At 44.2% G+C, this 23,223-nt stretch overlaps 1 protein-coding gene across 1 annotated transcript in view; it reads right to left on the bottom strand.

Moving 5' to 3' along the window:
- Positions 1–23,223, bottom strand: part of ush2a (Usher syndrome 2A (autosomal recessive, mild)) — a 744,800-nt gene that overhangs the window by 13,267 nt on the left and 708,310 nt on the right. The window contains exons 69-71 of the mRNA XM_067989549.1: positions 12,289–12,501; positions 5,107–5,345; positions 4,240–4,457 (exon numbers count right to left, since the gene is read on the bottom strand). Of these exons, the coding sequence (XP_067845650.1) occupies positions 4,240–4,457; positions 5,107–5,345; positions 12,289–12,501 (670 nt within the window). The remainder of the gene's footprint in view (positions 1–4,239; positions 4,458–5,106; positions 5,346–12,288; positions 12,502–23,223) is intronic.

The following is a 23,223-nucleotide window of genomic DNA, read 5'->3' as shown; positions in this document are numbered from 1 at the left end:
CACTGCTGGAGCCATTCTGAATGCTTTTGTCATCTCTAGAGTTGATAGGGTCAGTTTTGGTTTCCCTGGTGAAACTGACAAGAGATGGGCATGGCAAAAGCAATGGCTGTCTGGAGGAATTGGCGGGGGACCCAGTTTTTAGGTCATCCCTGCTTTGCATGTGGTAGGCAAGCTGCCAATGCAAAACGTGCTTCCTATAGGCAGTTCGCCAATTAGGCTGTGGGAAATCAAGTGCTGCTGCAGGTGTTTAAGGGCCTGCAGCAGCATAAACAGGTGGTGAATTGTTTTGTGGCCAAAGCAACACTGGGGAGCGGCAGGAAGATGCCTGAGGTGAATAAATGTTCTGGCAGCACACTTATGTTTTGAGATACAACTGTAGGCTTGAGGGCTTAACATGGCAGATGCTGAGAGGCTGTTTCCCCCAGCTGGAGAGTCTAGGACTAGGGGGGTCATAGTCTCAAGATAAGAGGTAGGCCATTTAGGACCGAGATGAGGAAAAATTTCTTCACACTCTGGAATTCTTCAATCTCTGGAATTCTCTATCCCAGAGGGCTGTTGAATATATTCAATGACTTGAGATTGATAGATTTTTGGAAACTAAGGGAATCAAGGGATATGGGGATAGGCAGGAAAGTGGAGTTGAGGTAGAAGAGCAGCCATGATCTTATTGAGTGATGGAACTGGCTTGAGGGGCCGTATGGCCTACTCCTTCTCCTATTTCTTATGTTTTCATGTTCTTAACCGTGGAGATGCTGGTGGAGCAATTTATGAGAAAGGGAAGTTCTCTTCCACTTGGATAGTTGGCAGGAGCCAGGGTAAGTTGATAAACAGGCATAGCAGGAGGTGGCATAACATGTGAATGAAAAGAGCATTTTTTCCAGGACCTAACTACAGTCCAGAAAGAAGAAGAATGATCTAACCAAAGTAGGATTCTCTTTCACATCCCTCATTCTTTCTGCACAGTTTGCAGGCCCTTCCTTTGCCTCTGCAAAATCAATCCTTCCCTTTCCTGCTTCTCGTGGTTGTCCATAAATCAGTATGGAGGACTTCATTCACCCCCGTTCTGCTTTCACTCATCCCCTCAAAAGCTGCTACTGCCTTCACAACTACTTCTCTCTCCTGGCCACACTTGGTACTTCTTCCTGTCATCCTGCACACTATGGAAAGCTGACTCATACACGATGAGGGTTAGAAGTCCATGCCCAGGGCACATATTTGCCCACTTCCACTCTTTCAGGAGAAGCTTGCACACAACAGGAGGGAGGCAATCAGCACAAGAGAATGTGCTGCCACTCAATGGGACAGTCATCCCAATGGAAAATGCCTCTATTGACATTGACACAGAGCACTCAGCATCAGAGATGCACAAACTGAAGGCCTTTCAGAGTAGGGTCTGTCAGCATCTTCCTTATATCTTCTCTTTTTACTTAACTCTTTCAGTTACACACTTAATAATTTCCTGAACATGACAACCTGGTGTGGCATAATGCTACTTGTCACGTTTTTCTGTGTTAAAGTTGTAGTTGCTGTTGTTGAAACAATATCCTAACCCTTGTTTTCCTCTCTCCTTTTTCGAGGTTAGTTAGCAGACTCGAATGGTAGTGCCAGACAGACTGATGATGAAAACCTTGATTACACTGCACTGTTACTTGCTTTCACCATGTCACATGTCACAGAAACCAGCAACCCGCATGACTTAGATCGTGATTTTGATTCACTGATCTCAAGTGAGCAGGAGATGATGAGGTGGCAAGAAAGGCTAAGGGAAGAGCTAAATGGAGGGTGGTCTCATATCCTAGCTCTGCTGAAGATGACATAGATGCAGACTTCAGGGCCCCATCATTTAAAGAAAAGATGATTTCTGAGCTCCAACAATTGTTGAAGGCATTGAACAGCCTGCCACGGATCTACCAAGGATAATATGTTGGAGTCCACTATTCATTTATGGGGGTTCTCACGCATGGCTTCGACACCATAGTCATCCATGGAGCGTGAAGTCACCTATGCTGCTGTTGCAGCTGAGTCCCTCTGCAACAGTCTATGTCACCACTAATAGCATCTCTCACAGATGCTCATACAGCGACCATGCGGTCCCTGGGCTCAACCATCTCCTCTACATTGAACAGGCTGGGACATCGAATGGATAGGGACTTCACTCAGATCACGGATCTCCTAGAGTCTGTTCTCCTGAAGAACAGACGGAGTGCTGATCTATAACCCTAGCAGGGGTAGTAGTGCAATGGAAATGGATCCTAATTAAGGCAAGGGTACTTCCCATTCTACACATAAAGGCAAGTAGAAAAGGACAATATATTAGAATCCTGAAAATATCCTTTTAGCATTCAAGCACCTCAAGCAAATGAGATATAATGTAAGCATTGCTTTTTATTATTATTAGCAACAGCATTAGGCTTCTTCCTCTTTGGGGCACTATTGATTAAAAAAAAACATTTTCCTCTTTTGATCTTTTATGAAATTGTTACAAAATGTAAATCTAACCAGCAGGGTGTAATTTACAAGAACTAGATTCAAATAGTAAAAGTCCTTCATTGGTCACTGACGGGTTCATTAAACTGCCAGTCCTTTATATACTGATGACTCCATTTACCACAATGGGGCCCAAGTAAACTTAAAAGATTACGATTGGTTATGCGATTATACATATATTCAAAACAAATATAATTTGTAATGACAGAAATTTTGGGTCCTATCCTGTCTCCAACACCGCCCAGGTTTTCATGCCACTCAATAATTTTTTTCTTAATTTTAATTTTTAAAGTAGTTTTTAATGTAAAAAATGTTGCTCTTCCTGAACATTTGGGGACAATGTTTCAGGGCCTGTTACAGTTGTTGTTTTTCAGGACTCCTGGTACTGGTGGTCACACACATGATTCTATATACTGCATACGAACATGCACACACTATGTAAAAGGAAAACCCCGTTGAAAGCAATGGGAAGACAGGAGCTGGTTTTCCTTCCGGCCTCTCTGGCGGTGCAACTTCAGCAGGGGTAGGAGCTCTGCCTGTCCCAAAGACTGAGTCCCTGATCCTAGCTGATCTCACAAAGTCAGAAACATTACCATAATTTTGGCAGGCAATCCAGCGGTGCTTCTAACACTGCTGGGTCACACGCCTCAGGTGAGAGGAGATAAAATAATTGTGGCTTCTGCGGCAGCACAGTGTGGCTGGCAGCCCTGGCACAAGAGGAAAAATTTAAATATTTAAAAAAATAATTCAATCTCCCGTCTTTCCCAGCGAGGCATCACTCTGCGATTGATAGGAATAGGCAAGGCAACCCTTTAACGCTCAAACCAACCTTCTGCCGCCTTAGCAGCCCTGGACACCAGGAATGCACCAGGGTTTACAGTGCCTAGCTTTGCTTTGGAATGAATGACGATAATACATTTGCCCATATTTAGAGTAACTTGTGGTAGGAAATTGTGAAAGCAGTGTTAGATGGCAGGGAACCAGAGGAACAGATCCCCACATAATTTTCCTCACCCACCTGCTGCAGAGAAAAATCCACCATACAATGTTCTTCAATAATGGAATGAAATTATATTTTTAAATCTCAGACATAAATCATCATATTTTTTAAAGGAAGTAAGGGACAGAAATCTATACTTCTCATGAACCCCAGCATCTAAAGTAGTCCTGAGTTGCCAATCCAAGCAATTAATCCATTGTACGCATTAGCTATTTTATCTGAAAACCTTACATATACCCCTTTAAGAGAGTTTTCAACAGATCAACATTTAAAAGAAAAGCAAAATCTAATGTGACATCAGTATCCTTTTGTTAGATTAAACCAGTCATTCATGTAGACAGGTCTCAGGCAGTATAACAAGCTGCAGATGGTTTGATAGAGAGAAGGCTTTGAATGCTAGTTGGAGCACCAGATTTGATATTTTTGGGTCTATCGGGATAAAACTTAACTGAGTCAGCAAAGTCTATAACAGTGACCTCATCCTTAATAGAAGGCATAGCACAATTCTCATTTGAGCCCAGTCTATATCAAAAGTCAGTTCAACATCATTAGATGTCAATCATCAATTACAAATTTCCAATATTTGACAATAAAATCCTGATCTATGTGCATTGGCAATATAAAAAAGTGCATGCATCATGTCATAACAGATTATTTATAAGCTGCTTGATATGTGTTTCGGTATCACATCTAGGAGGGATCAAGTGTAACAGAACATTATTATTCCACTTGACCAGTTGAATTATACTCACTCTCTTTCTGTGTGGTAATGGTAATCCACTCGGAGGCTGTGCTGCCCACTGAGTTGTAGCTTATTACTTTAAGGTTATAACTTGTGTAAGGCTGAAGGTCTGTCAAGTTGAAGCTCTGGCCTTTTCCAGTGTATATAACTTTAATGGATTCAACAGTACAGCGTTGTGCTATTGGTTGCATTGGCTGTGGACAGGCAGTGACCATCTGGAGCTCATAGCTAGAAATATATAGAAGTTCAATAACTGAAATGAAAGTCAGATATTTAAAGTTACCTGAAAAGTGAAATCATCCTAAATATTGTAGTTTTTTTGAAACTATCTAAAAGCAAAATTATTGTTCACAGTATTAGTAGATGAATACTTTATCCATACTTTATGACATTCCTTTATCTACTATTTGAATGGATGCACTAACACATTTAAACATATTAATGCCTCTGTTAAAATATTGGATGGAGGAATGCCATATGGATGGGTTAATCTTTTGTATGCTAATATCACAAGAAGTATTTCCTAGGCTGAAACTCTTGGAGTTTGAGATTACAGGGCAGATATTCCTCTCGTTGCACTTGGGCATAAACAATTCCACATCACCTTGAGGAAATTTGGATTGGGGCGGGGGGGTGGGGTTGGTAGAATCACAAATAAGTTGCAGAGCCCACCCAATTTTCCTCAATGTGTTGCATCCAGGCAATCCTTTATGCCCAAGCTCCTACGTTTAAAATAATAAGTATTTTTCTCAAATTGTGGGATTAAATCATTCGGTGTTGTCACATAAGAAAGTATAACTTACATTCAGGTTATACTAGATGTAGTTTAGCGACAGCTACTTCCTAAATATCTTAAAGAAGTTAGTGTAATTCTTACCTTTGAATGATACCATTAGGTGAGTGTGGAGAGTTCCACTGTAAATTAGCACTCATTGATTTTACATCCTGAGCCAGTGGAGGAGGCTGATTGGCAGGAGCTGATGGGTGAGTAACAAGCCTTGCCATAGGTCCTTTGCTACAGCACTTAAAACATGTGCATGCCTCTACACCAATGGAATAGTTAGTAAACGGCTCCAGCTCATGAATAGTTTGTTGTGTTAATGTTCCTTCAGAGAGCTGTCAGTGAAAGAAAAAAGGATTTGTTTCTATATTTTGATGCCAAATCACAATATTTCATCCTTTACAAAGTGTATTAAAAAGACTTGACTGAAGTAACAAGCAATCTGTTTCAATTATGTAACTTGGCTGATTTTGCTTAATATATCAGGTACACATGTGCAGGATATCTGTGGGATATCATGCTGCATTATTTATTTTTTTCCAAACCATCCATAGTGACAAGCTGAGTGGCAGCAGGGACCATCTCTCAAGCTGACTTGTTTTAATTGGGATAGTTTAATATTAAACAGTAATGCTGAGAAAAGGGAAAATTGTCTATTTCGTAGGCCTGCAGAAAATTGAGTTCCTGGCACAATTGAGCTCCAGGCCGACTTGAATACAATCCTTTCAAGAGAATGCAGGTTGCAAGGTATGGCGGCAGTTTGAGATGCATGAATATCTCTGATTTCTTTGCAGTATGTTGTGCTTGTTGATGTGCGGCCGGTCAGTAAGTGATATCTTAATCAACAGCATAAAGCACCATCTTGTGTTGCTGGTGAACAAATATGAACAAGCTCATCTGGAGTGCAGGGAATATCATCTTGAAGCAAATCGACCCTCAATACCCCTCCCCACTGCTTTTCAGGCAATGGGGAAAAATAGGACTTGGTTAGGTATTTACAAGGTCATTTTGTTTCATTTTGAGTAAACAGTTCTGTGGCTAAGCACTTGTACTCCCTTCAGAGGTGGAATGTGGTGCACTGCAGCAATGGTACCGCACAATGAATAGAATTTTGATAAAACCAAACCAAATGGACTGGGGTGGGGGGAGACAGATTTTTGTCATGGTTAGGTACATTTATCTTGAATTCGAGATGTATAGTAAACATATTAAAGTCATGACGCATGCTAAATAGAATTTAGCTCTTTATTTTTATTGCTTTCATTCAACTGGTCCATTATTTTGAAACTTCATGCTCATTGCTGTCTGCTGTGAGCTGTACCTTCTGTCATAATCTCAACATTTACACTTCAACATGGATTGAAAAGTGATCACAGCAAAAAAAAATACTGCTGCTCTGTGGACAAGTGACAGAGTGGTACAACCCCTGTTTAATGGATAGCTAAATGGACATGCAGTTAGCATGAGGTGGGTGTGGGGAGGGTTGTCCAATTTGGCTCTTCAGGGCACATTTTCCAGAGGACACCAGTGCACCATTCATGGGAGCAAGTGGTAAACTGACTCAATACTACCTGGGAACAGATGCAGAAGAAGACATCACACTTAAAGGGACCTGACAAGTAAGCAGTCCCCATATTTCATGAATGGTCCACAGATTGTTGCTGCAAATATGAACAAGCTCATCTGGAGTGCAGGGAATATCATCTTGAAGCAAATCGACCCTCAATACCCCTCCCCAATGCTTTTCAGGGAATGGGGAGAAAAAGGACTGGGTTAGGTATTTACAAGGTCATTTTGTTTCATTTTGAGTAAACAGTTCTGTGGCTAAGCACTTGTACTCCCCTCAGAGGTGGAATGTGGTGCACTGCAGCAATAGTACCACATATTTCAGATTGTTGCTGCAAAGTGTTGCTTATCCCACATGTAATCTTCATCCATGCCAATCCTTCACATAACATTACATCTCTTTTGTTGATTCTTATGCATACCCATGTGTCAGGAGGGTACATTTTCAGGATCTAATTTAGAATGGGAAACCTTGTCATATTCACATCTTTCTAGGTCATAACACATCCAGTCATTTTAGAACAAACTAACTGCATGACGCAGTGATTTACCAAAATTCAGGTTGGCATGCAGATTGTGTATATGTTTTTCATTGTGCTTGTGCTCCTTCAACTTCCAGCCTCTTGAAATCACTTTGTTGCTGGTGAAACCAAAGGCTATGTTAAGGGCTCAATCCTAACCTGCAGAAAGTGGTCAAGAGTTTGCGATAAAAGCACATCTCCACTGATTTGACCAAGGAGCTCCAGTTGGAGCTCTGGACCCAACTGTTTGAATGACGGTGGGTCTATACTTCTTGCCTTCGGTGCAGGCAGATCTCTCTCTGAGAATCCTCTGCAAACTGTCATTGCCCAGCTCCCTGAGGATAAGAGGAGTTTGAAAAGAAATGTTCATCCTACCAGTGGTGGCTTTGAAACTACCTTGACTGGTAGATGACAAAAAGAGAAAGAGTACAAAAAAAATGGACAATTAAATTGAAGTGCATTGCAGAAAAAAAAGCAAATTTTACTTAAACAAAAAGAAACCAAAAAGACCAAAAAAACCCACTCACCAAATCACTGCATTTAAGAAAATTAGGAAATGCCTTCTCCTGCCTGTGCACCTGCTGCAGACTTCTTTTAATGGTGCAATCCTATGACATTGCATTCCCAGCCCAAACCACCAGAAAGTTGGGCTGATAGGCACACCCCCGTTTACATTTTTTCTGGCCCTTTAATGAGGCCTGCTCCATTGAGCAACATGAGCCTCCTGCTCCATGAAGGGCTGAATGGCCTGTTTCTGTGTTGTAACATTTTACAATTCTATGACTACAGCCTCACCAAACTGCCTTAGTAAAATGATATTTGAAAATATGCTATAAATGTAAAACTAGAGATGGATACGATTTACAGCAAAGATAGTGTATGTCACTAATTAACAGACCAGCACACGTTTTGAGAATGCAGGCAGACAGACGCCTTTTATCAGTTAATTCACATCTGGAATTGAACAGCTGAAGCAAGTGGCTATTGCTTTCTGATGTCAAACGCTTTCACTATTTATTGCTTTTTGTCCTGATAATACCGATTGAATACAGTTCTTTCTGCACTGACAGATGGCTGTAGCCAAAATATAATAAAACATATTGCAACTGTAATTTCCTTGCAGAATCATCACACTATTTACCCACGGGCTCAAAAGTGACCTCTTGTGTGCAATAATGCCCTCAGACTTCAACTGCTGACATTAGAGTATAATGATTGCTACTGCAGTAACCTTGAGGGAAGTAACACTGCATCACAACAAACCATAAATTGCCTTCTAATGAATAAGAAGCATGTCATGTTGGTGAACAGTGCATGGAAACAGATTGTTCGTGTGTCCTGGTCAGGGAAACTATTGGTTATGGGCATTGACTGAAACTGGAACAAACACAATTTATTAACTGACACATGTTTAATAATGAAATCTATGGTGACTCAAAGTCATTGCTTGTACTAACATCAAGAAAAAAGCACATATCTATGTCCATAAAGGAAACCAATATTTATGTTTTTATCAAATAAAATGTTGGGAATAATCGTTGTTTGGACAACATTGATAAAATCACTTCCAGATCTCTGAAGCTGATGGCAAACATCAAAGGGCAAAATTCCCTTCAGAACTTACAAGATTCACCATACTCCTAAACATAGCTGCTATTACCCCTAATAGAAGTAGAGCTTTCATCTAAGAGGAGTGCTTTGATATCATCGATCAATGCAGTTTCAGAGATTATAGACACTGGCAGTATGCTCTTTCCAGCAAATGCCAAACTGCTTCCTACTCTAGTGATACATAAGGAAATTTGGACTGCCATTATCATCACGTTCTTCCATTCTGCTCAGTATGCAGAGAAGAAGAAGCCCACTGCTACTTTTGCAATTACCCATGCTCCCAATAAGATTTCAGGCCTACTTGGAAGTCCACCCATCCATTTGTCAGCCCATTCATCCATCCATCCTTCTATCTATCTAAAAGTTTTATTTTTAGCTCTGATTCAACTTTAGTATAGTGCTTTCACTATTGGACTACTGTTGGCGACATCATCCACAGATATGGTGACAGCTTCCATATGTACACTGACGACACCCAACTCTACCTCTCCACCACCTCTCTCGAACCCTACACTGTCTCTGTGTTGTAAGGCTGCTTGTCCAACATCCAGTGCTGGATGAGCTGAAAATTCCTTTAGCTAAACATTGGGAAGATCAAAGCCATTGTCTTTGGGCCCTGCCACAAACACTGTGCCCTTGCAACCAATTCCATTCCCCTCCTCAGACACTGTCTCAGTCTGAACCAGCCTGTTTGCAATCTTAGCGTCCTATTTGACCTTAAGCTGAGCTTCCAATTCCGTATCCTCTCCTATCATGAAGAATGTCTAGTTCCACCTCCATAACATTCCCCATCTCCACCCCCGCTTCAACTCACCTGCCACTGAAACCCTCATCCATTCCTTTGTCACGTCCAGGCTTGACTATTCCAATACTATCCTGGATGACCACCGATCCTCAACTTTCTGTAAACTTCAGCTGCTCATATCCTAAACCTACACATGGTCCCATTCACCCATTACCCAATGGCACCCAATGCCTCCAATTTAACAATCTCATCCTTGTGTTTAAATGCCTTCATGGCCTTACTCCTCCATATCTATGTAACCTCCGCCAGCCCTACAACTGGCACTCACGAACTCTCCATTCTCTAACTCTGGTGCATCCCCCCTTTCACCCCACCATTGATAGCTGTGCCTTAAGCCATCTGGGCCCTATGCTCTGAAATACCCTCCCTAAACCCCTTCACCACCTCTCCTCCTTTAAGACCTTCCTTAAAACCCACTTCTTTGACCAAGTTTTTGATCACCTCCCCAATATCTCCTTGTTTGGCTCGGTGGGGGAGATTTTGAGGTCTCCAGTCCCGTGGAAACAAGGCAGTAATGCCTAAAAATGGTAGGGTACCCCCCCCATACACACCTACAATGTGGCTGGTACTATATTTCCAAAGACCTAATGCTATGTGGCAGGCATGCCCTGAGTCTGGCAGTAGGCTTTTTTAATATGCAAATTAGGGTCCTATGACGTACATAGAACCCTGATTGCCATTTTAGGACAGTACTGGGCGGAGCACAGTTTGAGCTGGCAGTCCAGCCTAAGTGGAGCTTAGAAGATAAGTTTTTATTTATTTTTGTGAGGTTGGGAGGAGCATGAGAACTCCCCTGGGTTACACAAAAGTAACCTGGTTCACTGCCGTACTGAATCCCTCCAGCAAAACGGGCCCCCTCTCCAGGCCAGGCTGCACGATATTGAAGTGGCCTGGAGCTCCAGGGTGCTCATTTTCTGCTCGCAACCCGATGGTCATATGTTAATAAGGCACAGCCCTCAAGATGGACCGGGCCTCCCATTGGGACTATTGGGCAGCCGGCTGGTGCATTCCATTGGCTGGATTCCCGAAGATTGCTCCGAGTACCCCGCGTTGAAGTGCCTTGGGACTTTTTCTTGTTAAAGGCGACATACAAATATGAGTTGTCGCTCATTTATCATAGTCTAAAAGTAAAGTAACACTAGAGACAAGTAGCTATTGGATTCAGTGCAAGATGTATCCTGGTCTATTTTTAAATACTTTCTAACAATATGTTTTTCTAAACAGCCCAAATAATAGGACTCCCTGGTATAGCCTCGTTCTCTTCATTTGATCTGGGAAATGGTGCAGTGGATACGATGGCTTGATGTAAGCCCTGGTTGTGTGAGTGGCAAAAACTTACCAGACTCTGAGAAACCATCAGCAAAAAAGTGATGACTTGAAGATGGTCCGAAAACAGATCAATCACACTGACACCAGTGTAATAAAATGCACTTTAAAGGGGGACTTGTCTTTATGAAAAAACATTTATCAATCCTTTTGTTTACTTGGAAAGGGAGAAAATCTAGAAGAGCCATGCATCAGTTTTGCCTTGATTACGTTACATGCAAGTGATTTAATGATGTTTTTTTTAGAAAGTTTTAAGTAATTATGCCACATTTGTAAAAAGATTTTAAGAAAAGGAATATTGAACAATTTTTCATGAAGATAGACACTCATTTAGCTTGTTGTTAAGTTTACATTTATAGCCAACAACAGAGTATAAGGAAATGGGAAGAGATGGCCAGTATGAAGTCTTGCTAGTTTTTAATAGTGCCAATTTTAACTCGGTCTGGCAATCATGAGGGCGGGGGCTGAGGAGGGAGGAAAACCGTCTCAACATCGGCAGCATGAGGAAATTTTAATCCTCGGGTCTCATCTGCGTAGAATCAATCAGTGGGAAGCAACAGCTGGCAGGCAGGTGGAGGCGAAATGTTGGGCAGCAGGAAGACACCAGGAAGGGGGTTCGGGAGGGTCTCACAAGAGGGGAAGCCTGGGGTAAGGGAGGCTTAAACTTTCCTAGTGGGGCCGGGAGGAGCATTCCTACTCCTTCTGGCCCCATAAGGAAAGTCTAAAAAAGTAAAACCACTTATGTTTTTGGGCCTCTTCTAGCTCCAACTCCTGTTCCCGCTAGGTTGCCTTTGTGAGAAAGCTGCAATGGCTTCTCCACAGAGGCCTCTGGCTAAAATTGCAGTTGGGCCACGATGATGTCATCAGAGCCCAATCTGCATATTGAAAGAAGGATCGTGTTGGTTTCCAGTGGTTGTCCTGCCCGCCTCCTCAGAAGAGCAGGTTAAAATCAAATCCTTCGGGAAGAGAGCGGGAGCTGAGCAATTAAATCCCACAGGTGATTTTAACTGCCTGCCTGGTTTCTGCTATGCACACATGGTTAAAATCGCCCCCAAAATATCTACTGATAGAGGTATGTGGGGCATACCATATGATGAGGCCTACTGTATACTTATGTCAAAAGCAAAATACTGCAGATGCTGGAAATCTGGAATAAAAATGAAAATGCTGGAAATACTCAGCAAGTCAGGCAGCATCTGTGGAAAAAGAAACAGAGTTAACGTTTCAGGTTGCGGGCCTGTCGCCAGGTCCTGACGAAAGGTCATTGACCTGAAACATTAACTCTTTCTTTCTCCACAGATGCTGCCTGGCTTGCTGAGTATTTCCAGCATTTTCTGCTTTTATTTCTGTATATTTATGTTATGGATAAAATAAAGATAAATGTGTTTGCAATTTGCTTTCTGTTCCTGCTGACACGGGAGTGATAGAGGAAGCAGCGTAGGTGCTTACCAGCAAGTCATCACTTCTGGTCTTGCTGCGAGCAAACAGTCTGTATAAGCTGATAATTCCATTTGGTTGAGTAGGTGGAGTGATGCTTACTAATGCAGAGGTTGAATACACTGAAGGAAAGCTGGGTGGATGCAAGCCTTCAGGAGGGGCTTGTCCTGTTCTTAAACGACTCCATGCACTGGATGTTTTTCCTGCAGGATTCACTGAGCATACCTGCAAGAAAGAATCACAAATTAAAAAGAATCATCAAACTCTATTAAATGGCCACTTTCTAGTGTGAGCAAGTTATTTGCTTTATAACATTTCTGTGGGGAAAGGCCAGTGGAGACAAAGGGACGAAATTGGACCTTGTTTTGGCCATTTTTATCGCCAATCCTGCATGACCGAAGTGGACAGGAAGTGCGTCGGTTGCCATATTGAAGCAGGCGCCCCTTAGTCATCTCGGGCATCGGCCTAAGATCAGCACAGAGTCAATTACAGTATTAAAATGAGGGTCCTTGTACTGATTAGACCGATTTCTGAAATTCAATGGGGCGAGTGCCTGACTCGTCACTTCTTAAGCCCGCCCAGTAAATCATGGTGCAAGCAGTCGGGAAGCAGCCATCACGAGTGCTAAATGAAGGGATTCACACCTTCATTAAGTTAAGTCCCTGGTTAGTCATTTTAGGTAGCTACGATGATTGTTGGGCTAGCTTTTGATTGTTTTGGCTGCAATAGCAGTGCTTTAAAACTTCTTTTAACTCCTTTTTGGAGGTGTAGGAGATTTTCTGTCATTACGGGGTCAATTTTCGGATGGCCGAGCGGGTGTGTTCGTGGCGGGGGGGCTCCTAAAATTGGGGGTTCCCAGAGCAGGTCCGGAGCCTGGCTCCAACTCACCCACTTCCGGGTTCCCCAGTGACGTGAATCGGTGCGTGCTCAGCCCCCTCATGCAGGACTCCCACCAGCAATCAAAGCCGGCGGGATCCCACTTAAGATCATTATCTGGGTACTTGAGGTCGTTTACAGACCTCATGGGCCCGATGTTAGCAGGGCTGCGGGTTCTTGGCGGGGGGGCTATCGGGCGCGTGGGTAACGCGCCCGGTGAAATTAGTCAGTTTCCCGCGCGATTGTAGGATCCAATCCACTAATTGGATCCACTTACCTACTCCTCCGGGTTCCCCACTGCTGATCTGCGCGTCGGGCGGGCTGCGCATGTGCAGTAAGATCTGTCAGCTGGAGGCGCTCTATTTAAAGGGGCAGTCCTCCACTGACAGATGCTGCAACAAATAGCAAAAATTACAGCATGGAGCAGCCCAGGGGGAAGGCTGCTCCCAGTTTAATGATGCCTCACTCCAGGTATCAATACATGGGGTGAGGAGGAGGGGGAGGACAGAGATCTTCCTCCCGGCATGCGGGAGGAAGCGGCCTGCCTCTGCCACCAGGAAGGCCTGGCTCGAGGTGGCAGAGGAGGTCACCAGCGCAACCAACATATCGCCCACCTGCATACAGTGCAGGAGGCGCTCCAATGACCTCAGTAGGTCAGCCAAAGTGAGTACACGTAGTCTTTCCCCTACACTCCGTCTGCCACATCACTGCCCCCACCCCACATCTCCTTCAGCACTGCCAACACAACTCTGTCACATCACCCCTCATACCCACTCAAACCTCATCCTCATCTTACCTGCACCTACTCACCTCGCCAGTACTCATCCCGCCACTACCACTCAACCCAATCCTCATACAATCTCATGGCTCTCTCTCATACTCACCCTCTCGTGCATCTCTTTCACGGCCAGCCTCACTCAACCTGCCACTACCTGTGCTGCTGCCACAGGGCATGCATCACATATGTGCAGTAGGCAGCGTAAGGCAAACGTGTCGTGAGCATGAAAGGGATGCACAAGGGTGTCTGAGGGTTTGTCATGAGTGTTACTTATATTGAATTTCTGAACAACTCACATTACATATTATATTGGCACCACTACTGCCATGTCTTCGCGAATCCTGTCTGGTTTGTGCAATAATGCCCTCTCCTGAGGATCACTATGAGGACCCACAACTGATGCCACCCATTGTGTCACTGCAGAGTGGGTGTAGGTGTATTTGCAGGGCTCTTTTGCGCAGACGACTGAGAGACATCGGCGATGTCCCCGGTTGCACCCTGGAAGGATGTGGAGGAGAAGTTGTTGAGGGCAGTGGTGACTTTGACAGCGACAGGTAAGAAGATGGTGCTCGGACCAGCCAGGAGCAGCTCGGCATGAAAGAGGCTGCAGATGTCCACGACTACATGTCGAGTGACTCTGAGCCTCCGTGTGCACTGCTGCTCAGAGAGGTCTAGGAAGCTGAGTGGGTTACTCACAATCGCACCCAATCGACCCCCCCGCTGGCAACCCGTCTCCATCCTAATATCGGGCCCTACAATTCTGCACAGTTGCTGTTGTTATGAGTATTCTGCTGTGTCTGCCATAGATGCTGGAGGATGAGGAGTAGCAGCACTAGTAAGGGAGAGTCCACAGACCTGCAGTTACTGCAAGAAGAGGGAGAAGGAGGGGAAGGGGGCTCAGGAGGCACTGCACCACATGGGTCTTCAGGAACCAACTGTCATACCTCAACCGCACCGAGGAGCAGTGCATCAGGCAACTTCACTTCAGAAGGGAAACAATCACAGAACTGTGTCACCTGCTGCAGCACCAACTGAAGCCCTGCACTAGAGCATGGACAGCATTGCCTGTGGCTCTCAAGGTCCTGAACTCCAGGGAGAATTATTTCTTCTCCTTCCCCCATGGAGCAAGAGTGCAAGGAATAATTGGCTGCGCAGGCATTGCCTTGCGTGCTCCGCGTCAAGACCCAGGCGTCTATGTGAAGAGGAAGGAATTCTACTCCCTCAATGTGTAGGTGGTGTGTGATGACAGGCAGCGTATCATGCAAGCCTGGTTTCCTGGCAGTAGTCATGATTCCTTTATCCAATGCCAGTCCTTAATACCTCGTCTCTTCCACCCAGACTGTCGAGTGTCGGACTGGTTGCTTGGGGACAGGTTGTATCCCCTATACAAATGGCTTATAACTCCTGTCAGGAACCAGAGCACAGAACCTGAAGAACACTATAATCAGAGCCATACCACCAGCAGAGCTCTGACTGACTAGACCATCGGCCTTCTGAAACAAAGGTCCTGCTACCTTGACCATTCTAGAGGAGTTTGCAAATACAGCCCCGACAGAGTCTCCAAATTCATGATCATCTGCTGCATGCTCAATAACTTAGCCCTGCAAAGGCTCCAACTCTTGGAACCACGTGGTGAGAAAGAAATGCAGGGGCAGGAGGATGATTAGGAAGTTGAGGATGACAAGGAAGAGTGGAACGACCAATCGCGCCAGCTACCAAAGTTGTGAACCGGCAAATAATCAAGCTGAGGTTTACCTGAAGAATCCCTCCTTAATGCACCAACAGTCCCTGCTCCCATCTCGCCAAGGTCCTTACACCCACTACAATGAGGCCCTAAAAGTATACACCTTGTTAAGTCTTACACTACCATCACTATGAAAGTTAAACCATCAGTTAACAAAAGACCAAGTACACCAAGGTGCTTCATTTTTAATTTCACGTATTACAAAAAATTGGACAACTAAAAATCACCTTAATGCAAAACCCTGGTGCCTGACTTCTGTGTTCTTTTGCCTATTGTATTCCTATGAAGTAGTTTCTTTGTGGCTGGAACTTGGGAGTTGGAAAGCTGATAAACTTCTACTGAGGGCACGTGAGATAGCCCTGGTTGGCGACATCGAGGAGCTTTGGGCCCAGAGGGCTTGGGGGGAAAAGCAGGTGTGGTGCCACCTTGAGAGACGACAGCATGTGCCTCTCCAATGGTGTCACTGCCACTCTCATGGGGCTGAGCTTCAGCACTCTCACTGCTCTGCCTGAGAACAGAATGCAGGCGTGATGTCAGGCTGTCAAAGCCTTTTCCAATAACCTGCCTCATGCCTTGAATGCCAGAGGAGATGGCAGCAATCTGAGCTCCCAGTGAAACCGTCAGAGCTGCCATCAAGGGGCTCTATCACTGTGGGCCACTTTGCAGTGTTCACAGAGCTGACCACTCACTCCATGGTTGACTGCAGTGTTCTAATGGCCCACGCAAAGACCCTATACAAGTTGGAGTTGGAATCCTCCATGCTCTGTACCATTGTGTGGAGGCTCATTGGCAGGCAACCCAATGCACCTAGAAGTTCCTGATGTAGAGCCATCGGTTGTCTTCTGTACTCTGGGCCCTCAAAGTCCACTTCTGTGCCCTCCGCAGCAGAGCTAGGATGCAAGCTCTCCCTCTGGTAGGCTGCTTCCTGGGCCGTACAATCCATCTGCCCTTACTCCAGAGCACTAGTGCCAGGTGCATGTCCCACGCAGACCCATCTAGCTTATCCTGTAAATTACGTGGGGTACCAGTCTCTGAACTGGTGCCTGCAAAGGTAGGGTCTGCAATTGTGCTTTCCTCCTCTTCCTCTGCTCCTTCGGGGTGTTACAGAGCTTCTGGACCTGAAATGGAAGAGAGGGACAGTTAGTGGCAAGGGTAAACAGAGACAGAAGAATGGCTGCATAGTGTGTAGGGCGATACTGCAGTGGGAAGGGAAAAAGAGGGTAAGATGTGCAGAGACCCCACAGAATGCATCCTCCTGCCTCCGTAGTCGCGGGCCTGATTCACCCCCTGCCCACAATGTCCAGGACCTCCTCCTCCAGTGGGAACAGGATATGAATGTATGCTTGCCCTCCTCCTGTCCGGGTATTGTGCACCAGAAAGAAGGGAGTGTGTTAGTGGTAGCTTAATGAGATGCCTTGAGGATATGCATGTAGTGGTCGAATTGTATGGATATTGTGTTAAAGGTGGCAGACGTGTGGGGATGTGAGAGAAGTAATGGTGAAGAGAGTAGTAAGGGCAGAATGTGGCAATAGGAGCAGAAGGAGGAGGAACAAAGTGTACTGCACTGATTGGACGAGAGTGAAGGGAAGCGTGGGAGGGAAGCCTTCTGAGTAGTGGGGCTACAGGTGGTGCAGATCTCAGGAGACAGTAATGTGAGATATGAGTTAGGAATCTTACCTTAGCAACCCTGGTAAGGTCATTAAACTTCTTCTGACATTGCAGTCAGGTCACCAGTGCAGCATTCCAGTGAAGGTATTGGGATATGCCCACCAGGAACTTCCACTGCTGGTCCCGACATACTTTGCAGGGTCAGGGGAAGTTCCCTCACTTCTATATGAATGGCAGTCACCCACGCTTCTAGTGATGCATCTGGGCCACTCACCCATCAAAGGAGGCCACAACGAGCAGTGCTGGTTGCTCGATCCAGGAGTGGGCTGGGGGTTGGAAGGGGACTGAAATGTCTTTAAAAATCTATCTCATCTTTGGGGGTCCACCCCCTCCAATGTCAATGGTCTTGTTCGGGGTGCGAAAAAGCATCGTCCCTTACAAAGCCATTAGAAAACTCCCATGCAATACTAGGACCAGTGGTATCTGGGTTCCGGTTAAAATTTGCAGCCATTCTGCTGCACTCTCACTGTAGTTAAGGCTGCAGATCTTTGGCTCCAGGATATGCAATGACCATACCCCACCTACACAGATACTTTCATTCCTCTCACTGAGATGATAGTCCCTTTAATCAAAGATTTTATGTTTTTTAAGTTATTGTGTCTGGGCTCTTGCTTAAATGGCTGTTACAGACAGGTCACCATCAGTAATGACTGGTTTCACTATACCTCTAGAAATTGCAGAGGCAGAATTCTGATAAATAAGAAAATTATCAGCCATGGGTATTCAGTTATTTCAACAAAATGATGTACATGCAAGTGGTATTAACCATAGCAGAATGAATACTAATTTAGCAGGGTCATGGGATTAATACATTGAGATGCTAATGTAATGCAGGCCTACACTGTGGGCTATCAGCTGGTGGTAAGAGGTTGCTCTGTGATCTACGTGCTGATCTAATGAACATGCACCTTGAATTTTACTCACCAAATGGCAGTGTGTTAGGTTTATTGCTTTGGTTTATTATAACACTGGGATTTATGGCACCAGTGGATCTCTAACAGTTGGCAGATGTTTAACAAGAAGCGTTGGGTTTCTAGTCTATGCTGTCAATTCATTAATTTGATTAAAGTTTAGGTTTACAATTCTCATATTAAATTGCAATCAATTTAGGTTTTAACTATTATCAAAAGGAAATAATTCTGGAGTTCTGTATTATCATCCGTTGAAGTTCTTTAGTCTGGGGAATGTGCATTACTCCAGACTTAAATTAGTGGGGACAAATAAATTAAAACTGGTGAGAAAACATAAATAAAATTACAAAGGTTTTATAATTATAACGGTGAACTGTATAATTCCAAACATTGATATTATGTTGTTTGTGGGAGCAGCAATTTGGCTGATTATTTTTTAAAAGTTTATCAGTTTACATATGTTTTATTACCCAAAACACAAGACTGAAGAACACCACGTGATGTTGTCCTGGACCATTATTTTACAGGTTATTTGAGGGAACAACAAAACGTTCACATTACAAGGAACTTTAGTTAATTGTAAATTTAGGGAGCTGACAATGAGAAAGGTCTAGAATTTGTCCTCGATCCTAGAAACATGGAAACATAGAAAATAGGAGCAGGAGTAGGCCATTGAGTCCTTCGAGCCTGCTCCGCCATTCAATACGATCATGGCTGATCCTCTATCTCAAAACCATATTCCTGCTCTCTCCCATACCCCTTGATGCATTTTGTGTCTAGAAATCTATCTATCTCCTTCTTAGATATATTCAGTGACTTGGCCTCCACAGCCTTCTGTGGTACAGAATTCCACAGGTTCACCACCCTCTGAGTGAAGAAATTTCTCCTCATCTCAGTCCTAAATGTCCTACCCCATATCCTGAGACTGTGACCCCTCGTTCTAGACCCCCCAGCCAGGGGAAACATCCTCCCTGCATCCAGTCTGTCAGAATTTTATATGTTTCAATGAGATCCCCTCTCATCCTTCTAAACTTGAGTGAATACAGCCAAGTCGACCCAATCTCTCCTCATATGACAGTCCTGCCATCCCAGGAATCAGTCTGGTGAACCTTCGCTGCACTCCCTCTATGGCAAGTATAGAAACTCCTGCTCCTAGTTCTTATGAACCCACCTAGCAATATAATTGTTCCCTCCAGTATTACTTCTCTTCATGCTTGAGCTCTTCAGAAGGCCCGAAATGGTACCCATGTCTGCTCTCAGCATGCACAGGTTCTGCTGGGCCTATCAGGGACAAGCTGGACACAATTCCTGGGGTAGCCTGGAAACATCTCCAGATACCCCATTAAAGTTTCATTTTGATGTAATGGGGTGAACTAAGAAGCACTCACCACAACCGAGTACAATTTGCTAGGGAAGCTGCGAGGGGCAGAAACTCAACCGAACATGTAGCATAATCAATTATTTTAAGTTTTCCTTCATGCTCCCATCAATTAGCTTTGATTAATTGAGATTGATTTCCCTCCACATAGCACCTCAAGTGTACCTATTTCTGGGGTGCCATTTATGTTTCACGCATACTGTCAGTCGGCGGCGGGTGGTGCCCACTCCATTGCGCTTAAAACAGGCATTCATATTTAAAGTTAATTTAAAGGAAGCTGAAGTGATATTGTGGGCTGTGACCATGTTTCCTCCATTTCTACTATTCATTGGCCAAGTGCAGGTTATAATCATAAAAACAGTTCCATGACTTTAAATACCTACAAGTTTAAAGAGACGTACACAATTTAGTAAGAAGTGCATAAATCAATTTTTGGCCATTATGGGGATAACAGTCGCAAAATTTCCTGTTGCAATAGGGGTTAACTGTGAGCAGATGGTTGTAATGAGAGTTGGGGAATTCTTCTATCTCACCAGTCCCCCTTAGCAGAATAACAGTCCCATTTAATATACCCTTATACATGTGCTACTTGGAGGAAGAGGAGGAGGGTGAAGAAGAAACATTTATAGATGACAAGGAATGCAGATATCATTGGAGGAGGAGGGTACCTACTTACCATTACCCTGCTAGCTGATTTTATTGGAATCAGAGGGAGTATCTGGAACTCAATGAGGAACAATGCCTTCTCAAGCTAAGATTTACCTGAGCTGTGCAATATACTGCAAGAGGATCTGCAGCCTCACGCAAGAACAAGCACAGCGCTGCCAGTGTGCATCAGGTGACCGCTGTCTTGAAAAGTCAGGAGATGCCCTGTAGTACAATCAGAACATCAGAGTTTGCTGCATTCTCCACATTATAGATGAAAGAGGCATCCACGTAAAGCTAATACTGCAAGAGCTCTTAGAAGAGGACGTGGTTGAGGAGCCAGAATAACCAGAGGAGGTAGCAGGAGGAGCCATTTGCCAGACTTTCATTCAGGAAACTTTCACTTAAAACACCCCAAGAACTCTTCCCATTTCCAGTCCTCCCACCATCCTCCTCATCCTCTGTGATAAATCACAAACTCCCATATTTGCAAGCCTGCCCGACTTGTCTGCCAGCAAGACTGTATCTCTTCACAACACATTTGTTACCTCAGCTTCTTTATCCAAATACAGCATCTAACGTGCCAAACTAATTTATTGAACAAAAAGACAAATGTATCTAAAACTAGTATGTGCTACCATTCTATAGAGGCCTCTGCCATGAGGGGCTCTGCCTCAAATGGCCTTGAAGCAGCCACTCATTCCATCAGTAGGTATGAGTTGTGCTCAACTATCTATTCTGGTGCTTCTTCTCAATGCAATTCCCATAGTGAGGTGGCAGGCAGCATAGGTTCTCTGGGACACTCTTGGGATGCAGGTGGCCTCAACCTCTGTAAGCATGGTCCCTATATGGGCCTGCTCCTGCTTTAGGTTGCTGCATTTCTACTGCTGCGGGAGAATCCTGGCCTTTCCTGCTTTCTGGCTCCTGTGAAATCATCAGAGGAAGGGGGCAGAACTGGTGTGGATGTGTTGCCATCATGAGAAACAACATCATCCATTACCAGGTTCGGCCTGCCCCTTCTCCTGACTTCCACGTCACTGTGCCTGTTAATCAGTTGGTGAGCGCACCCCATTAATGCAATGACATTGCAAAAGCCAATAACAATCTTTCATTGTATTTAATCAGAACCAACAGCAACCTTGTCCAATGAGGCGGTAACATTGCAGCCAAAGCCTATATTGCAGCAGTCTGAACATTCAGGAGAGATACTAAGACACGCATAGAGGCCTCTGCCATGAGGGGCTCTGCCTCAAATGGCCTTGAAGCAGCCACTCATTCTAAGACCGACTGCATATTTTCAATGCCGTGTGTAAGAACTCTAGATAATGCAAGTTGCTAAGCTTGTTCTCTCAGGACTCCAATCATCTCTTGTTCTCTGAAAGCCCCTTGAGATCTGGCTCTTTGTTCTCAGCAGCTGTGAATGGAGGTGACCTGGCCATCTGCTGCCTGCTCCTGCTGGACCATCTCTACTTACTCCTGCTCACATGCTCTGTGCGTCACCCTGTGTGCTGCGTCAAACTGCCTATCTAATTCCTCCGAGATCACTGGCTTGTGCTTGCCAGAGCGACAGGACCATAGATGAGGTGCTGGATAAGTCCTGGTGCAAGCACCATGAAACAGCTTCTTCTGCCATACCTTTAGGTACAAAAAAGGGAGAAGTGATCAAATAACATCCTCAGCAGCATTCACCAAATAGTTGGTATGGAGCTGCTAATGTATGTAAGGTCACATATCAGTGCTTGTGGAAGTTAATAGGATGGAGTTTAAAGGAAGAAAGTGTTGCACAAATCCTGAGCTGCGGCCATCTCCTCTTTTAAGTCTTGGCCCTGAATTTGCAGGGCCTGCTCCTCAAATGGTGTCAGATTTTACAATGTTGTTGATCCCCTCCAGTTTTGGCATTTACCCTCTGTTGTACGCTGCCTTCTCCTACAAAAGCAAAAGCACATGTTGATCATCTGCCAATGGCTACATGGAATCTGCCTAATCCCATGCGTGAAGGTGCACTCCTTAGGATTTATGGAGATATATGTGTGTAGCATGTGGGTACTGGTCATGGAAGGAGTTGACTGCAGGTTGTCCTGGACATCCTTCTGCTGAAGAAGGAGGGACTCGGCAAGGAAGGTAAGAAAGACACAGTGCAGCATCATGGGTACCAATGAAAAGGTGGAGAGAAAATGAAGGAATGCACGAGTAACAAAAATTATACTTTAAGTCCTACAGTGACAATAAGTGCCTCCCCAATGTGCGTGTGAGGCATACCCAGCCTACGCCCAGGATATTTAAGTTGCCTGAACCCAGAAATATGGGTAGATTCAAGTCCACACAGGCAGATTACACTTTGGGATTCTCTGCTTGGGGGGGGGGGGGTGGTAGGAAAATTGGTCCCAATCTCTTTTGAAACATGAAAATTGGGAATATTCAGGAGGAAGTAACGGTTATTCTGCCTGTGGTTAATAAATTGGTATTTTTCTTTGTAATAGTCTGTTAGAAATACCAAGCACACACACACACACACACACACACACACATACACATCTCCCTTATAGTAGGTAACGGCCGTGCAAAAAACACTGAAGACAAACTATATATAAATATTGAATGTTGTGCATGCTGTGCATAAAGTCAGCATTTCTTTTCACAATATGCTTTAGAAAGATGGCACAAGAAAATTAAATTTTAGCTTCATCAAAGAGTGACTAAACAAATGCACCATTCTGTAATCAAATTTATCAGAAACTATTTGTATAATTAAACATGATTACTGTCAAAGCTGGTACGGGTCAACATATGCATTTGTAAGTCATTTGTATCATGTCAGATGGAATGGACAGTCTAGATGTATGAGCTTATAGGGTTAAATTAGGTTCAATAAAAGCCAATTACACAGTGATCAATCAAGATGATAGATCAAAACAGCTTTGAAAAGAGACCTGGTGAGTAATTTTCA

Source organism: Heptranchias perlo, chromosome 8, assembly GCF_035084215.1.
Source record: "Heptranchias perlo isolate sHepPer1 chromosome 8, sHepPer1.hap1, whole genome shotgun sequence".
NCBI classification, from domain to species: domain Eukaryota; kingdom Metazoa; phylum Chordata; class Chondrichthyes; order Hexanchiformes; family Hexanchidae; genus Heptranchias; species Heptranchias perlo.
Note: the sequence above shows the minus strand (reverse complement) of the source record. Positions and strands in the feature narration are given on the sequence as shown.